This window comes from Octopus bimaculoides, chromosome 3 (genome assembly GCF_046866305.1).
Source record: "Octopus bimaculoides isolate indiv1 chromosome 3, ASM4686630v1, whole genome shotgun sequence".
NCBI classification, from domain to species: Eukaryota; Metazoa; Mollusca; class Cephalopoda; order Octopoda; family Octopodidae; genus Octopus; species Octopus bimaculoides.
Genome location: NC_142930.1, coordinates 46,314,243 through 46,335,373, shown reverse-complemented (window position 1 = coordinate 46,335,373; position 21,131 = coordinate 46,314,243). Strand labels below are relative to the sequence as shown.

The following is a 21,131-nucleotide window of genomic DNA, read 5'->3' as shown; positions in this document are numbered from 1 at the left end:
CTTTCGTGTGCGAAGGTAATTTTTTTTATCTCCTACTTAATGAAATTCAAAACCCGTCAAAGAGCGGACGAACTCATGAGAATCAACAACTTTCCTATTGCTCGCAATTGTGATCCCCGAGGATAAATCAGGAGTCGGATCTCCTAAGTTATTTTGATGTTACCTACATGCTGGTGCTTTTAGCACTGGTACCAAACCGTAACGATTCTGTCTTTCCTTTGGATTTGCTGGTGATATGGAGATTATTCGCCACATGGGCAAATCGCTCGTCCTCTGAAACGTCGCCCAGTCTTGCATCCTATCACATAAGCATTTGCGCACTCTATCACGAACTACTTCCCCATTGGGTGCACAGAGATTAGGATCTATCCAAACAGCCGATCGGAAAACTACACCAAGCAACAAAAGAAAAAAAAAAAGGTTGTGCATTACAAGCTCTTACTTCCAGACAAAATCCGACACAAAATACCCTGGAGACACCCATGCTCTGGACATTAGCATTAACTAGATCTCGGCCTAGTCAGACATATTGCCATCACAAATCTCCTCCACATAAGGTCTACTACAGGGCTGACTGCAACATAGACCACTCCTTATTATGTCGCAAGATTAGGCTGCAGCACAAAAGGTTTCAGCGTACTAGCAAAAGTGGTACCCACGCATCAACTTCAACAAGTTGCCCAAGATGCATTTCGTGCAGCTATTCACAGAAGTTTTTTTTATTGAGCAAGCAGCTCCTTGCATTCCAGAAACACCGCTGCCACACGGAAATGGGAAACTCAAAGCATCATGCGTTGGCTATATTTATCTTTTACTTGTTTTAGTTTTTAGATTGCAGCCATATTGGGGCACCGCCTTGAAGTCGAACGAAGCAACCCCAGTATTCTATTTTTAAAGCCTAGTACTTATTCTATCGATTACTTGTGCCGAATCGCTAAGTTACGGGTATGTAAACACATCAACACTTGTTGTCAAGCAGTGGTGAGGGACAAGCACAGATATAAAGGCACGTGCACATACAGATAGCTTCCTTGGATTTGAAGTTTGAACATTGAGGTTTACGTTAAATATGCTTGCAATTAGCATTATCATATTTGGTAATGTTGATCCGTGCTACCTGCGCTAGATCTTTGAACTTCATATAATGCCATCTGACATTTTTCCAACCAATTACTTTTGATGCCAGTTTTGATAGGCATTAGCAAGCAAAAGAAATTTGAAGAAAGCTTCATAAGCCCCGGAATTTGGTTCAATTGAGGCATTTCTCTTATTGAAGCCGAAGACTGTGTGTTTCCAAGTAAATTCTTAACTCACTGGAAATTTCCACTTTTACCTGCCACACATTTATGGAAATACACAATAAATTGTACACACACACACACACACACACACACACACACACATATATTACTTAGTGTTATTAAAAACAATGTTGAAGATATTTCCTTGTTCTCAACTTGTCATTATATCTTCTTCATCACTATCTAAACCGCGCATCAACAACTTAAAATTAGTGGCCTTCCCTCACAACAGCTACTAAATCTATTTTTAGTTATGAATGATTACCCTTCCAGTTTAATCAATGAAACGGTGAGGTTTAGGCATGTTGGACATTTGATTGTTTTTCTGGTCAGTATTTGACAAGTGATTGAAGAACAGGGAAATTTCGAACAATGGCACAAGACCTCAGCCGAATGGCACTCCGTCGCTTACGACATCGAGGGTTCCAGTTGATCCGCTCAACGGAACAGCCTGCTCGTGCAATTAACATGCAAGTGGCTGAGCACTCCACAGACACGTGTACCCTTAATGTAGTTCTCAGGGATATTCAGCGTGACACAGTGTGACAAAGCTGACCCTTTGAATTACAGGCACAACAGAAACAGGAAGTAAGAGTGAGAGAAAGTTGTGGTGGAAGAGTACAGCAGGGTTCGCCACAATCCCCTGCCGGAGCCTCGTGGAGCTTTAGGTGTTTTCGCTCAATAAACACTCACAACGCCCGGTCTGGGCATCGAAACCACAATCCTATGACCGTGAGTCCGCTGCCCTAACCACTGGGCCATTGCGCCTCCACAATTATACTCTACACCCTACGTATATTGCTTTTCTATTGTCCATTATAAACAACTTGTATGTGTGTATGTGTAATAAACACTAAAGAGAAAAAAGGAAAACACAGGAAGAACAGAGTTTCACAAAATTTCACTTTAATGGATGTTAGACCTTTATTGAAAGAGAGAAAGAGAGATGGACAGAAGGAGTAGGAAAGAGAAAGTCGGCAGAAAAAATACAGGTGAAGGATTAGAAACCAGGTGAGAATGCTATTCAATGGAGTGAGTTAAGACGGTGAGAAAAGAGGTGTGTGCAGATCCAATTGTCAGTGGGGCTATGGGATGTTGGTGTATGTGTGTATAGTTAGGTGAGCAGTTTGAAAGGGTGTATAGTTAGGTGAGCGGTTTGAAAGGGTGAGCGGTTTGAGAAGATGAGATCGGGTGCGCCTGTGAGGGAATAACAGTATAATTATGCATGCGTTAGAGCGCTCGTATAGCCAGTCAATTTATTTCTAAGTTAAGAAACTTTTGTTTATCTAAAAGCTACATACTTTTGTGACCACATTACTAATTGTAACTGTCTATTTTGATGCAGGCACTTACGAACAGACCATAATCAAAGCAGCCATGAAAGAAATAGAAATGGTAACAACGAGCTGCATCAGATTTGTACCTAGAACATCTAATCATCATTATTATGTTAAAATGATAACAGGATCGGGGTAAGTACTGTCAAGAAGCGATTTAAGTTTGTTGTTTCAGGTACATACGTTTGTGTGGTGCAAGGTAATTGGTGTTTGCACAGTAATAGGTTTCTGGGTAGGCTAACATAAACACGAAAACTTGAATGAAATCAGAATAAACTTTGTTAACCTACTGTTCAATACTCTATCCGCTCAGCTAGTTCATCACTAAATGTTACATTTGACCGTTCACTTAACTTTTGCTAAATATAAACAAGAAATGAGGAATTTTGTACATTATTTACATTATTTACATTATTTACATTTGACGGATATTTGTCATCTTGTTTGTCGTTAACACGACGTTTCGGCTGATATATCCTCCAGCCTTCTTCAGGTGTCTTGGGGAAATTTCGAACCTGGGTTCTCATTTCTAAGGTATTCTACATCTACATAAGAAAGTTAGATGGTTTGAAAGACGAGCTAGTCTTTGGTGGAGTTTCTCTGTATGTCTTCATTGAAGTCTAATGTCGGCTCCGTACCGATTAGATAATACAGTTCTATATTTAAGAAATGAGGAATTTTGTACAATATTTATATCATTTACATTAGACGGATACTTGTCCTTATCTTGTTTGTTGTTAACACAATGTTTCGGCTGATATACCCTCCAGCCTTCTTCAGGTGTCTTGGGGAAATTTCGAACCTGGGTTCTCATTTCTAAGGAATCTCTACATCTACATAAGAAAGTTAGATGGTTTGAAAGACGAGCTAGTTTTTGATGGTTTTCCTCAACCATGTTTCTTTTCCTTTCTTCAACCTAGGTTTGTCATCTGTTTTCACAGAGTTTTACATTTCACAGTAACAGTTCCGTTGCTTTCGGTGTAAACGAAAAAAAGGCCCTTTTCAGGGCCACTTTAAATACGGTCGCTACACCATCTGAGAACGCATTACAGTCCTTTTCAGGGCTACTACAGGTCTAGAACGCATTAAAGCCCTTCTCGGGACTTCGTACTGAACTGTTACCGTTTGGCTTCATCGTTATTATCCGGCGACCAATTTTGTTACAATTTGGCGTTAACGTTATTTATGACATTGGAAATATACTAATTATCAAAAATATTGTAGTATTTGAACCCCGAGCAACGCCGGGTACTTCTGCTAATATATATATATATATATATATATATATATATATATATATATATATATATATATATATATATATATATATATGTATATTGTTATTTTTTCTATTTGTAATTAAAACAGAACAAGATGAGTTGGCCCTTTCCAAGGCCAAGTTCAGCCCTCTCATTGTCACCATTACTATTCTGCATCGCTCTGTCCCCTTTATCCACGCAACTGAATAATGCTATAAGGTCTTTGACCAGATTATTAATCATCTATTCTATATATGATCTAAAATGGCAAAGAATTCAGCTCTGATACAGGTATGGAATTCGGATATGATAAATGTGCAAAGGCTCTTTCAAGGCAGGCAAGTTCATAATGGCACAAAACATAGAACTTGATACTACCACAGCTATTCGAAACCTAGACCAATCCGAAATATACAAATATCTGGGAACCAATGAAGGTGATGGTATTCAGCACTCTAAAATAAAAGAGAAAATCCGCAAGAAAAGCTACCGAAGGGTAAGAATGGTCCTAAACTCAGAATTAATGATGCTAACAGAATTAATGATGCTAACAGAATTAATGCAATCAATTCTTTGGCCATACCAGTAACCACATATAGCCTCGATATCATTAAGTGGAATCTTACTGACATGCAGAATATGGATGGAAAATCCTTATGCACCATCCAAAATCAGATGTAGATAGGATTTATCTCCCAAGAAAAACAGGTGGAAGAGGTCTGATACAGCTCGAACAATCCTTGAAATCAGCAATAATAGGCCATGAAACGTACCTTAATACAAGTTATGTGCTCTTACGAACTGCACTGAAGCATGAAGATTCCAAGCAAGCTTTAGACATGAAGCTTAGTCAGAAATTTAAAAAGGCTCTTGGCCTACAAGTTAACAATAAGAATGACCAAAGACACCCAAATACTGACAGACCTACCATTGCTTCTCCTGATTTAGAAATTAACAATCAGAAAGATCAAAGAGATCCAAATTGTGTCAAACCTATCATTGATGCAAAAAATATCAAGCAAAACGCAAAGAAGGCTTGCATGAATAATATTGAAGACAACTAGAAAGGTAAGCTCCTGCATACAAAATACCCTAACCGCCTGTCCAAGCCAGATATTGATAAAAATCTAACATACCAATGGCTACAAGGGAGAGGTCTGAAAGAGGAAACAGAAAGTTTTGTTATTGCAGCGCAAGATCAGGCTTACCTGCCAGAAACTACCATGCAAACGTCCTTAAAGGTAGATCTGACCCCCCGAGCAGAATTTGCGGTAAATCCACAGAAACAATTGATCATGTTGTTTCTGGCTGCCCAGTCCTCGCCGAAAAGAAGTACCTCGTAAGACATGACAGACTAGGGCAGTACATCCACTGTAATGCTTGTAAATACTACAAAATTAAATCCCAAGATATGTGGCACAGGCACCATCTAGAAGATGTAGTAAATGGTGAGGGCGTCACCATCCTTTAGAACTTCCTAATACAAACAGACAGAAAAATTGACTCGATTGTGATAAAGGATACAACAGAAGAACTTCTTAATATATATATCTATCCCACAAGATCAAAATATCTCAAGAAAGGAATACGAAAAGCTACAAAGATCTGCAAATTGAAATCACAAAAGTGTGGAAGCTTAGTACTACGATAATACCAGTGGTGATTGATGCGTTGGGAATGATAAAGAAGGGAGCTGAGAAGTATATTAAACAACTCCCTGGTAACTCCAATCTCCGTGAACTACAAAAGATAACCTTGATGGGTACAGCCCATATACTACAGAAAGCACTCTTCATCTAAAATGGAATAAATGTGATGATAATTTTAGCATGCATAACAAAACAAAAGTGTCTTTGCTAATCTTGGCCTCCGAAGGATGCCCTTACTAAGGCAGCTGAAATAAAGTAATAAGGAAAGGAAATCATAAATGATAATAATAATAATAATAATAATAATAATAATGAAGATGATAATGATAATAATAATAATAATAATAATAATAATAATAATAATAATAATGATGATGATGATGATGATGATGATGATGATGATGATGATGATGATGATGATGATGATGATGATGATGATAATAATAATAATAATAATGATAATAATAATAGTAATAATAATAATAATAATAATAATAATAATAATAATAATAATGATAAGGAGACTACACCGGGGAAGTTTAAGGAGACTACACCGGGGAAGTTTAAGGAGACTACACCGGGGAAGTTTAAGAGACTACGCCGGGGAAGTTTAAGAGACTACACCGGGGAAGTTTAAGAGACTACACCGGGGAAGTTTAAGGAGACTACACCGGGGAAGTTTAAGAGACTACACCGGGGAAGTTTAAGGAGACTACACCGGGGAAGGGATCTATTTTAAAACGGGGGCGCCAGTTTTCATTTATGTTTTATGTAGTGTTTTTGGTACGGAAAGACTTTCAAACTTCGTATACTTATCTATTTTGTGTTATAGAACAGAAAAATATTTTTGTATTCGAATTTATTTCATGTAAAAAATTGTCTTATTTCGATAATTTCTACTAATCACTGACGTCTATTCAGTTGAAAACAGTTAGCGCTGTAACGGTGTATATCGTATTAATCCCCTAACCCTAACTAGACTGTTAACCGTAACCGTAACCCTAACCCTAACCCTAAAACTAACCCTAACTCTAGAATCCGAACTCTAAAATTGTTACACACATAGATACGCACAGCGTAATTTATTATATAAACAATATATGCGTATAAATTACGATTAAACCGGATGAAATATGTCACAGGGAATAACATTTTTATGACCGCCCAGCAGTAACTCTATTGAGCTGAATAGACGTCAGTGATTGGTTGAAATTACAGAAATACGACAACTTTAACATGGAATAACTTGCGAATTCCTTTTTTTTGTTAAGAACACTAAGAGTAAAAGATGTTTTATATGACACATTCTACCAGTGTCCCAAGTTTCAAAGTGTTTCGTTAGTGTTTCGTTAAGAAAATACTGGCGCCCCCGTTTTAAAATAGATCCCGGGGAAGTTTAAGGAGACTACACCGGGGAAGTTTAAGAGACTACACCGGGGAAGTTTAAGGAGACTACACCGGGGAAGTTTAAGGAGACTACACCGGGGGAGGTTTAAGAGACTACACCGGGGAAGTTTAAGGAGACTACACCGGGGAAGTTTAAGGAGACTACACCGGGGAAGTTTAAGAGACTACACCGGGGAAGTTTAAGGAGACTACACCGGGGGAGGTTTAAGAGACTACACCGGGGAAGTTTAAGGAGACTACACCGGGGAAGTTTAACATGTGAGAACGATAAATCACTGCTCCGAAACTTATCCAAAAACATCGGAAATAAAGACATCGCATGGAGCCAAAAAATAGCTGACAAAGGGTTGGACTATATCCGAGTAAGTAATACTCATTGAAATTTATTTCTATTTTTCCAAATATAATGATGTATTTTAACTTGATACCTCCACTACCCGCACAGCGATCGTAAACGCACGTGTTACATCAAAATCAGACCATCTTCGAACCCAAAAACACCATGTACAAAAAAATTACAAACAGATTAAATAACACCGGTATTATTCCACCCAAGAATAACAACCGAGAAGTGCGTACTGTAAGCTTGTTACGAAAAAAGTACGAAGATCTGAACGTGCAAAACAATCTGACAACAGAAATAAACGAACCGATACCGTACGAAAACGATGACCGTCAAAATAAAGGGCCGGACGTTGTTCCTCATGTCCCGCAAACAAAACCAAAACGGCATAAATGGACACGTGAGGAATACATTTCGATCCTACACGCCTATTTCACAGCAGTGCTCTACCCAAAAAACGAAAACGCAACAACACATACATATAAAATATGGAAGAAAAATAATGTAAATATAGACCTCGATAAAACAATGAACCCTAACAAACTAGCTAACACAAGAAGATATATTCTAAAAGCAACAAAAAAAAATATCAGAAATAGAAATAGAACAATTGAAAGTAAAAATACATCAGGAAAATCTAGATAGTAGTCACACAGCAATGCCAAATAATAATATAAACACTGAGATAGCAAAACACGAGGACAAACGTAACATTTCCGGCAAAAACGAAGTAAACAAAAAACAACAAACCCAGACCGTAGAGATGTATAATAGTGTACAAAAAGCACCAATCCAGAACACCACAGACAAACATATGAATGAAAAGGAAGGCAAAACAAATCTAAAGCCTGGGAATAACGAAGGGAAACCTAATAATTACGATACAATGAAAATGAGAATAACCAAAGAACTGAAAACCACAGATCTTAGAATGGACCACAGATTATATCTCCCAAAAATCAAAATAGACAATAAAACAACATCAATAATAAATAGCATAAACCTGGCCGTCACGGAACTAACAACCACAGAAACAACAGGCAATATCACTGAGCTAAATGACATAATATATGCGGCAGCCACAAAAGAAGCAGGATACTCACTCAAACCCATCCAAACAGGAGTTCTACCACCCAAACAGACCTTGTGGATAAATAACATCCAGAACAAAATTTTAAAAAAAGAGAAAAGATTTATCGATTCTCAACGAAATTAGTAAACAATCAACACAACTAAGTAACAAGAAGAAAACAAAAATACTGTACAAATACAGCATTACAGAAAAAGACTTACCTGAGGCAAAAGAAAAACTAAAACAAGACATCCTTGCCAAAGCACAAAGGATCCGCCGGTATGAGAAACGCCAGCGTTTCTTTGAACAAAACAAACAGTTCAAATCCAACCCCAAAAAGCTCTACCAAGAACTGGGTAAAAATAAAATAGACATTAATGCAGCACCAACAGCAGAAGAACTAGAGAAATTCTGGAAACAAATATGGTCGGTGAAGCAACAACCCCAGAAAAGGACCATTAAAACAACGAACTTAGCACCTGAGCAACTCTGGGCCCCTATAACAACTGAAGAGGTCACCCAGACACTGCAAAGACTAAGCAACTGGAAGGCACCTGGACACGACAAGATCTCCAATTTCTGGTTAAAACACCTGCCAGGAATGCATAAAAAGCTGGCAGAAAACTTTAACAACATACTAGCAGAGACAATGCCTGAATGGCTCACAAAAGGGAAAACCATCTAAATCCCCAAATCCACAGAAACGGAGAAACCACAAAACTATAGACCTATAACCTGTCTCCCTACGATCTACAAAGCCTTTACTGCAATAATATCGCAGAGATTGAGTAAACACCTGGAAAATAACAACCTGTTTCCAGAAGAGCAGAAGGCATGTGGCAAGGGCTCATACGGCTGTAAAGATCAATTATTGATCAATAAAGCCATAACTGAAGACAGCCGCAGAAAGAAGAAAGGCCTCAGTATGGCCTGGGTGGACTCCCAAAAGGCCTTCGACAGTGTTCCCCACACGTGGATTCTGGAAACGCTAGCCATAAACAAGGTGGCACCAATTATTATAAAATACATAGGGCACTCAATGAACAAATGGCAAACAGTGCTACAGCTCGAAACAAAAGAGGGACTTGTGAAAACGAAAGCCATCCCCATTAGAAGAGGAATATTCCAGGGAGACACGCTCTCTCCACTCCTATTCTGTCTGGCACTCACACCTTTAACAGAATTGCTAAATAGAACTGGATGCGGTTACAAATGCTATGGAAAAACAGTCAGCCACCTTCTATATATGGATGACCTAAAATATATGCTAAAAACGACAAAGAGCTAGAAACACTACTACAGACAGTACACGGCTTTACCAAGGAAATAGATATGAAATTCGGATTAGAAAAATGTGCCAAAGCAACCCTGAAAAGAGGAAAATTAGTTAAAAGCAGCAATATAACACTAGATAAAGCCAATGAAATAAGAGAACTAGTCGAAAGCCAACCATACAAGTATTTAGGAGTCAATGAACTAGATAGGATACAACATACACAAATGAAAGAAAACATAAAGAAAGAGTACTATAGACGAGTTAGATCAATACTAAAAACAGAGCTCAATGCTAAAAACAAGATAATGGGTATCAACACTTTAGCTGTCCCAGTTATAAGCTACAGCTACAACATCCTTAACTGGACACTAAACGAACTATGTAAAATAGACAGGAAAACAAGAAAAATAATGACAGGATATAGGATGCACCACCCAAAATCTGACATAGAAAGGCTATATATACAACGCACAGAAGGTGGCAGGGGTCTTATACAGTTAGAAAACTATTATAAAATAACCACCATAGGATTGCAAAAATACCTACTCCAGAAGCAAGGGAAACTAATACAAATAGCCACAAAACACGAGCAAAACAAAAAACTGTTTTCAGTATTTAAGGAAGCTGACAAATACAAACAAGAAATCAATCTACCTAACAAATACGAAGAAAAAGAAGAAGAAACAACAAAAGCTATAAAACAAATGAAATCCAAACTAAAACTAGAACAGCAACGGACCATGATAAAACGATGGCAAGAAAAGCCCCTACATGGTAAATACTAGGCTAAACTAAATGCGAAAGAAATAGACAGAGAAAAATCCCAGCAATGGCTGAGAAGCTCAGGACTCAAAGCAGAGACTGAAGGATTTTTAATTGCTGCACAAGACCAAAGCCTCCCCACCAGAAATTACCAAAAACACATAATGAAAAGAAATATAACAAGTAACTGTAGAATATGTGGAGATGGACAAGAAACAATAAATCATATTATCTCTGGCTGCCCAATCCTGGCTAAGAAGGAATATATTCACAGACATGACAGAGCTGGGACCTATATACACTGGAAGCTATGCCAACACTATGGAATAACAACAGAAAAAAGATGGTATAAACACATGCCAGAAAAGGTCACAGAAAACGAGAAAGCAACCATACACACAGATAGAGAAATTAAGGCAAATAGACCAGATATAGTTGTCAAAGATCATGAAGAAAAAAAATGCTTTCTAATTGATGTATCAATACCAGCAGATGACAACGTTTCTCTAAAAGAAATGGAAACACTTTCAAAATACAAAGACCTGGAAATAGAGATAACTCGAATGTGGAATCTAAAAACAGAAACAATTCCTATCATAGTAGGTGCCTTAGGTATAATAAAAAAATATTCAGACAAATACATAACAAAAACACCAGGACTTACAAATATATATAACATACAGAAAATTGCACTACTGGGTACTGCACACATTCTACGCAAAACACTTTCAATACAGTAAACATAAGAGCACCACAGCACATACCCAAGGCGCACAGAGCTGCGCTCGGTAGTGAAGTGAAAGTACGTTATAAAAATAAAACTACTGAACAATAATAATAATAACTAGACGAGAAAGGGATGTCAGAAACATCTAGATAATATCCCAGGAGAACCAGGTCTTAGAAAAATCCAAATGATTCTGCTGTATTACATGATGTGCTGTATTACATGAAGATTTTTCGCTACTGCCCCTGCCACTTGTCCTTCCCAAGCTTTCAGTCATACTGTATCCTTCACTCGCCCTAGGAAATTGGGTGTCTCGGCGAGTGATTGTAACAAACATGCAGATTAAAAGTAAATAATAATAATAATAATAATAATGATAATAATAATAATAATAATAATAATAATAATAATAATAATAATAATAATAGAACTTCTAATTTGTTGTCTCTTGAGGTCTCTGGGTGAGACTTGGATCCAACTTGTACAAATGCAAAACAAAAGTCAAACATAAAATAATAATACTGGTATCAAATTTTGCTACAATTTTGGGGAAGGGATGAGTTGATTACATCAACCCCAGTGTTCAACTGGTACTTATTTTATCGATCCTGAGGGTGAAAAGCAAAGTCAACCTCAGCGGAATTTGAACTCAGAACGTAAAGAGGGACGAAATGCCGCTAAGTATTTTGCCCGGCTGCTAACGATTCCGCCAGCTCGCCGCCTTAATAATAAAAATAATAATAATAATAATCATTACTACTACTACTACTACTACTACTAGCTGGACCCGTGAAACATTCACGGAAAATATAAAAATGTAAGCATTTGTAAATTGTGTGCAGGTGCCAAGAGAAATGTTTCTATATTGTGTCAGTTACGGAATATAGAAAGACGTGTAAAACCGATAATTATATAATCCAACCAAAATATCTCAGTTTCGCAAACGTAAACAGAATTACTATTTAACTTTAAAATACATCGTACATATTCAAAGAACCTTCTAGTAATCTTTTACTTGTTTCAGTCATTTGAGAGTGGCCATGTTGGAGCATTCCCCTTTAGTCGAAGAAATCGACCCCTGGACTTATTCCCTGTAAGCTTGGTGCTTATTCTATCAGGCTCTTCTGCCGAACAGCTAAGTTACGGGTACGCAAGCATACAAACATCGGTTGTTAAATAATGGTGGTGGGGGGACAAACACAAACACACACATAAAAAAAATATAATATAATATATATGTATATATATATGACGGGCGTCTTTCAGTTTCCGTCTGCCAAATTCACTCACGAGGCTTTAATCGGCCCGAGGCTATACTAGAAGACACCGTTTAAAGTATAGCGTTGAATTTCGTGGCAACTTTTCTCCCCCACCCATTTTGTAGGGGGTACTCCCATTTTTCTGGGTTCTTTTCACGGCTATACCCCGTTCGAAATTTGCATTAGTTTTTGTATGAAAAAAAGGAAGGGAGGCGGGCTTGTTTGTAGTTTGTAGAGAAAATATTAAAAGTGCCTGAAAAAAAACAGTCTTTCCCCACCAACTAAAAGATACGAAGAACTATGACAGGAGGCGAATAAGTACCGGGGGTGGGGGAAAGAAGAGAGAACTAACACTCGATTGTTCTAAAACTCCCAGAATAAAAACGTAAACACCCGAAAGACTTACTCCTCTATTCATTACTAAATGTCTTTTCCTCTTCTTCACAGTTAAAAGTAAAGAAGCTAGAAAAGATCGATCGTATTTCAGTCTAATTGTCTCTGTTGCTTCACTCTTTTTCTCTACGGTTAAGAGAGAGAAGGTGTGTGGCTCAGTGGTTAGGGATATTCGGCCCACGGTAGTAAATACATGAGTACGATTCCCTACGGTGCTATGTTTTTGAGCAAGGTACTCTACTTCACTTTACTGCAGTCCACTCAGCTGGCAAAAATGAGTTGTAGCTGTAATTCAAAGGGACCAGCCCTGTTACATCCTGTGTGGGATTGAATCTCCCTGAGAACTACCTTATGGTATGCATGTGTGTGGAGTACTCAACCATTTGCACGTCAATTTTACGAGAAGAGTTCGTTGATCAGATAAACAGATTGTTTCGTACATTCTTATATTCGACTGGTAAAAACATAAGATTATGAAATGTGTCAAACAGTTGAATTATTATGGCTGTTCTTTTCATCTTTCGCAGGTTTCACAACTGGGCTGTAGTCATTCTGTTACATATCAATTACTTCACCTGTCAATTTCTCTGCCGAAAGTTACAGTATTATCAATATTGTCACAGATAAAGAAAAATTTGTACTTATAGATTCTATGCACGCGTGCGCACTATATCTCTCTCGTACTTGCACATACATTATGTATATGAAGGTGTAAAGTTGTGCAGGAGTACAGAGACTCGCAATATATCAACTGAAACAGGAATGGTTTATTGTGTCCAGTCCTGCCTTCACAACCTCAATCTCTCGGTCCTTGGTATACCCCTAGTTCCTAAAATCCATTTGTATGCATTTGAAAAATATGTACATTGTAAAAAGAAACTAAAAAAAAAAAAAGCACAAGAAGCAAAAACAAAAAAAACAACAAAAAACAAATTCACAAAACAATCTTCGATATAAATAATGAAAACTAAATAATCTACATCTAATTTATTTAGCTGTCACAGTTCTATTGGATTCAGAAATCGTCTACAGACAGTAACCCTCGGTCGCGGATGTGTACGTAAAGGAATTGCTATGCATGAACTGTTACATGCCTTGGGTTTTTTTCATGAGCAGAGCAGACCCGACCGGGACCATTATATCACAGTTGTCGAGAGTAATATTCTTAAAGGTAAGTTGGGTAAATGATTATCGCTAATAGTAACCTCACAGACTTCTGTCACTAGACTTCATAATTAACGTATGCTTCGTGGTAGGTACCGTGAAACATGATGTAGAAATTATAGGGAGAAATATCACAAAAAGTTTACTTTGGTGAAGAGGTAAACACAAAACACAAATTATCTTGTTAGTTTGTCTCTCTCACATGCACATTCAAACCCTCCTCCTTCATATTATTTTTGTACATATTAATTACTATTGAGTTTTCTAATTAGGCCACTTTCAGTTCATAAGCACGAGAAATATTTCACAAACTGAGATAAAGCAACACTAGAAAGAATACACATTGGAAAAGACCCGCCTCGCACCCCCCCCCCCCCCCAATAAGTGACTATGTATACAATTATACGCACCAAAACATTTGAATCAGTACATGAGAATCAAATATGCACTAAAACACTTGCATAATCAGGACTCAAAGAAAAAAAAAAAATTAACAGAGAAATCATCACAACAAATCAAAATTAAATTGAAGAAAAAAGAAAAAAAAAGCAAGAACCATAACGAGGACGAGACCATCCGAAAATCAAAATATCTTCTCTTACAAAGTGACAAATTGTTGTTGGCACTCCGTCGCTTACGACGTCGAGGGTTCCAGTTGATCCAATCAACGGAACAGCCTGCTCGTGAAATTAACGGGCAAGTGGCTGAGCACTCCACAGACACGTGTACCCTTAACGTAGTTCTCGGGGAGATTCAGCGTGACACAGTGTGACAAGGCTGGCCCTTTGAAATACAGGTACAACAGAAACAGGAAGAAAGAGTGAGAGAAAGTTGTGGTGGAAGAGTACAGCAGGGTTCGCCACCACCCCCTGCCAGAGCCGCGTGGAGCTTTAGGTGTTTTCGCTCAATAAACACTCACAACGCCCGGTCTGGGAATCGAAACCGCGATCCTATGACTGTCAATCCGCTGCCCTAACCACTGAGCCATTGCGCCTCCACACAAAGTGACAAATATCACTATACAAAGTAACCGCCGACAAAATAGCAAATATCTCAATATGAATAACTGCCGACTAAGTAACAAATCACAATATGATTAACTGCACAAAATTCGGATTATATCTTTTATTGTTTCCTTGTTGCAGTCATTAGACTGAGGCCATGCTGGGGCACCGCCAAGAAGAATTTTGAGTCGAATGGAATAATTATTAATTTTTGAAACCAGGTACTTATCTTATCGGTGTCTTTGGCCGAACCGCTAAGTTACGGACATGTAAACACACAGACACCAGTCGTCAAGCGGTGTTGGGGATAAACATGGACACAAAGACACATACACACATAGTGTATATCTATATGTATGTATGTATGTATGTATGTATGCATGCGCGCGCGCGCGTTAACGAATAGCTTCTTAGGTTCTAAGCCAGGATTCAGAACCGAATACATTTTCCTATAAGTTCTCTTCCGATTGTTCTCGACTTTGACACTTAGAAATTTATGAGAGTCAACTGTCATTCTTAGTTAATTTCTATCGTTTAAGTAAACATTCTCAGTTTAAATAGGGTTGAGACAGATCAGATATGGAAAATTCTTTGTCTATCCTGACCAAACTTAGAAAAATTATAAATACGGAACCTTAAATCGGTGCTACCTCTCTGGTCACTTGGTGCCAAACCGAAGAGTATCTATTTCTCACCCTTCACCTATGGATTGTCATCGCGCAACAATACAACTTTCTCCCTGTCTGCTTATCAGCCTAGAGAGGTCGACTCTCTTACTCCCTCCCCTTGTTTCACCAGTCTTCTAGCAGTCAGCAAAAAATGATTCTAACTAACTACAGAATGGATATCAGTACTGCGAATAAACATTGTACTACATTGTAAGGATGAAAATAAGTGGCCATTTCAACCAATAAATGTTTCTCCTCCTTTTCTTTCAATTATTACATACCATCGTTATACTTGGTAAACCCGACTCAAAAATAACCACCTTCTCATCAACAAAACATGCAACTTTCTACAATTGGAGACGAGAATTGAACAATCAGAACCAACGGTTGAACTGTATTTATCAATAAAATACCTTTGTTGTATTTTCGGAGAATCCGAACTGTTAAATTCTGCCTTGAAGAAACTAATATGCATCCTTTTCAACTTGAAATACATAGTCTCTACCAAGCTTCATCCGTAAATTAGTAAGGAAACAAACAAATGTAGTCTTGTGTTGAAATTCGAATTTGCAGTCTAACATTCAACTGGCAACAACATACTTCTTTCTGCGAAAACGACGCAACCGACCGCGACGCACCTCGCAAAACAACACACACACACACACACACACACACACACACACACATGTATGATCCAGGGATCGAGGTGTAGGAAGAAGGTTATCTTCAAGTAATCCGTAGTAAATATAAAAAAACAACTTCCAGGGACAACGCAAACGTTTGTTTTATTGCTGTTATTTCTTTTATTTTGAATTAAGACCGCTTTCATTTTAACACATTTTATAATACGGCCTATATCTAGCCGAAAGTATAGTTATAATCTCAAATCCTGACGTGCTCGAACAATTCTGAATGCGGATTCGGAATCAGCATCCTCGATTTAGTCTAAAACATGCTTTTCCCCAAGTAGCTAAATCTTTGTTGTCCAGCGGTCTCTATACATAAAATTTGACAGAAATTTATGGGTGAGCGTCTAGCCGGATCGGATGCACAAGGAGCTGCGTTAGCGTTGATATGTAGGTTCGATTCTAGACTGAGTTAGCTCATCATTTTTCAGTCAACTGTTTGGATAATGCCGCTTTAATCTGAGTATATATATTATGAATTGGTTATTTTATATATATATATATATATATACAGCAATAAGAAAATGGAGGGGATCAAGAGGTGGTGTTCATCAACTTTTAGACATTATATTTTGCGTATTTATTTATTTTTTAAATAACCATTATAACAATATACATACATGTAGAACACATTATGCTTTACATATATAATATATAAAAATATAAATATAACAGTAATTATTAAAATATATAACGTAGAGCATAGGAAGTAGAATAATATCTTACAGCTGTTTCAGCCAAGTGGTTATAGTACCCCACTTTACTTTCATCCCTTCAGTGAACTGAAGTTTTTGGTAGATAAGATTAAGGTACTTGGGTGTGCCTCTGGGCTTCGTCAGAGAGTTTAGAAAGTTCATAAGGTTAAGTTATAAATATAAATACATACATATATACACACTTTTACATATACATACATATACATAAATATATATAAATACATATCTATACATTTATTTGTATATGTATATGCATACAAAGGAATCGATTATTATTATTATTATTAAGTGTATAATATTATTCCAATTAGATACCGTATAAACAGAGGAAAGAAAAAAATTATCAAAAGAGAAATAATAGTGGAATTTAAAATGATCAATCTATCTTAAGATTATTGTAGTCATATAGGAATGAAACGGTATATAAATAAGGAATACATGTATGTACACACACACACATTTACGTACAAACATACCCATAAGTTGAGAAGGGAGGATTACTGTAGTAGTTCGTATATTTCTTTTTATATAATTATAATAATTATATTCAAACATATATATATGCATATAAATAAATATGCGATATGTTTTCTATTGATGGCTTGAGATAAAGGTCCACAACTCTTACCCACTTATTGTGGACCTTTATCTCAAGCCATCAATAGAAAACATACCACATATTTATTCATATGTGTATATATATATATATATATATATATATATATATATATATATATATATATATATATATATATATATATATATGTGTGTGTTTGAGTATAATTATTACAATTATATAAAAAGAAAAATACGAACTACTACAGCAATCCTCCCTTCTCAACACATGAAATATGTGTCTACATATGGGTATGTTTGTACGTAAATATATATGTGTGTGTGTGTGTATTCCTCATTTATATACCTTTTCATTCCTACATAACTACAATAATCTTAAGATAGATTGATCATCTAAATTTCACTATCATTTCTCTTTTGATATTTTTTTCTTTCCTCTGTTTATACGTTATCTAATAGCAATAATATAATACACTTAATAATAATAATAATAATAATTGATTCCTTTATATGCATATACATATACATATAAATGTATAGATATGTATCTATGTATATTTATGTATATGTATGCATATGTAAAAGTGTGTATATATGTATTTATATTTATAACTTAACCTTATGAACTTTCTAAACTCTCTGACGAAGCCCAGAGGCACACCCAAGTACCTTAATCTTATCTACCAAATACTTCAGTTCATTGAAGGGATGAAAGTAAAGTGGGGTACTATAACCTCTTGGCTGAAACAGATGTAAGATACTATTCTACTTCCTATGTTCTACGTTATATATTTTAATAATTACTAGTATTTTTATATTTGTATACATTATATATGTAAAGCATATTATGTTATACATGTATGTATATTGTTATAATGGTTATTTAAAAAAATAAATAAATGGACATAATATAATGTCTAAAAGTTGATGAATACCACCTCTTAATCCCCTCCATTTTCTTATTGGTGTATAAATTAAGGATAAAACAACTTTTTACCCTCTCCCATTTATTACATTCAATAGTGTAATTTCCATGCAATGAAAAAACACTTGTGTATTAATAATTGGGTATTCTACCAACAGTATATTGGATAGATATTATCCCTTAGTTGGTTGGATTCACAACCACTAACTCTCTTGGAATCATGTATATATATATATATATATATATATATATATATATATATATATATATATATATATCCATGTGGTTGTGTGTGTGTGTATAGAAGTATACTTGGTATAAACACATTCTGTGAAAACCTACATGCATACATATGTAGCTGAGGGTTGTACCGAAAGTATTGCGAAGCAGAGCATACCTTTTTTATTTGTACAAACTGAGAGAATAACTGTTCCTGCATAGTAACTTTCCTTCCAGTTCTTCATTTCAGGCAAATAATGGGTTCCAAGCGGATGCCATGTGCCGCCATTGAGTTTTTGACCAAAAGGGGTGCAAATTATTCGATCTCCATGGAAAGTTACTGAATGTTTATTGAAACGACACCACTGACAAGAGCAATAGATGATGACAAACCGAGCAATGAGCGACCATCAACTGCGACCACTGAGACAAATAGCCAGAGAGTGGATGAATTGATTCACACGAACAAACGAGTCACAATCTGTGAGGTGCTGCACTTTGCTCACAGTGAATTACAGAAGATGGTAGAATACTTTTGGCACCGTAAAGTGGGTGAAGGAGAGAACGGGGGAAATCTGCTCTGATAGTCTAGAAGCGTTTGAAGTCAATTAAAATACGCTTTACTTTTACGATCTGGTGACAGGAATATGAAACATGGCCGTGTCTTTATGATCCGGAAATGAATGTTCAGTTTATGGAATGGCGTCACGCCATTTATCCCAGGCTTAAGAAGTTCAAGAGCCTGTGATTGGCACAGAAAGTCAAGATGAATATTTTTGTATTGTTTTTTTTTTTTTTTGAATGACAAGGAGCGTAATTCACCATGATTTTCTTGAACGCGGCTGTAGCGTAAACGAGCGATACATTGAAACTCTAAGACAGCAAAGAGAAGCAATTAGGTAGAAGAGATCGAACAAGTATCTAAAAATATTCTGCATTCACCATGAGAATACGCTGTCACACGCATCTTTGGGAATAAATCAAATAATTGGGGAATTGGGTTTTTCAGTGATCTCCTATCCACTGCTCAGTCCGAGTCTGGCGCCCTTCGACTTCCATCTCTTCGATCCAATGAAGAACGGTTTTTCAACTATATGATGATGCAGACAAGGTGAAAGTGGCTGTGGGGAAATAGGTACAAGGGTGTAGATATGCATCTGATTAAGTTTTTCAACAGAGAATTTGGGAGTTGTGATACTGAATAGTACCTCGTATAGAGGAAGAATTTCTCTATCAATTTATGCAATTTGAACGACCTATCTCAGTTAATAAGGTTCTGACCACTTTTGCATTTTTTCATATAATTTGTGTTGGGTGGCCTGGGATGCATGCGCGTGTATTTACATTTATGACTGTTATCAGGAAAATGAAATTCAACTAGACCTCAGCAATCTAAAGCACTCCGTCAGTCAATCATTTCTGTTTCCTTACTTCTCTTATATATACACATAAATATAAAAATTTTGTGTTTAATTGCGCATGTATTTCTGAAATAATTTATGCAGGAGTAAAATTGTCAAACGTTTTATTTAAATATTTCCTTAGGTAGAGAAAGTAATTTTAGAATATTTTTCCCACCGACTCTTGACACACAAGGATTTCCATACGATTATAGTTCCCTTATGCACTATGGAGCACATGCATTTGCACGAGATAGAAGCAAACCTACAATTATTCCCAAAAAGATAGGAGCTCGAATTGGCCAACGAAGTCACCTTAGCTCCATAGACATTATGGAATTAAAGAAGTTATATCGTTGTTAGAGATGGGTAAGTTTGAACTTGGATTATAATTGCTTTTCATTCCGTCATTAAATCTCTAATGCTTCGCATAAATTTTGGACTCATTTCATCCAATGTTGGTTTTGATCTCTTTCAAGTGATACTGTTACGAATATAATCCTGCACACAAAATGAAACATGTGTAACTTTTTTCAAAGCCTCTCTAACATGGCAGGAAGGGAGGAAGTTATTCTTAGATTAGCAATTTGAGACAAATGCTTCATTTATACTGAACCCGCTAAAGACATTAATAGGCCAGTTTGTGATGTTAAACTGGGCAATGAATTGTTGACTCAAGGAGGCTATGGTGGAAGACATTTTCGCAAGGTGTTACACTGTGAGGTGGTATTCGAACTCAAAACCACTTAGGTGTGAAGCAAACTTCTTAAACCAAACAACTACTCTCATAAATAATTTTCATTATATTCTATCTTACGGACTGTAAATAATCATATGCTTAACATATTCAGTTAATATATTACTCAGTATTGTTTGTTGATAGCAAGTAATATCTCTTTATATCTATATATATGAAAGTTAGATTGTGTGTGTGTCTGTTTGTCTGTATGTGTGCATCATTACACCTCGAGAACTAGCCAACTGATTT

The 21,131-nt window shown here is 36.6% G+C and overlaps 1 protein-coding gene across 1 annotated transcript in view; it reads left to right on the top strand.

Annotated features, from left to right (window-relative positions):
- Positions 1–21,131, top strand: part of LOC106879956 (zinc metalloproteinase nas-15) — a 38,459-nt gene that overhangs the window by 15,776 nt on the left and 1,552 nt on the right. The window contains exons 6-8 of the mRNA XM_089348909.1: positions 2,647–2,773; positions 13,781–13,956; positions 20,289–20,512. Coding sequence (XP_089205035.1) covers positions 2,647–2,773; positions 13,781–13,956; positions 20,289–20,506 — 521 coding nt within the window. The 3' untranslated portion in view covers positions 20,507–20,512. The remainder of the gene's footprint in view (positions 1–2,646; positions 2,774–13,780; positions 13,957–20,288; positions 20,513–21,131) is intronic.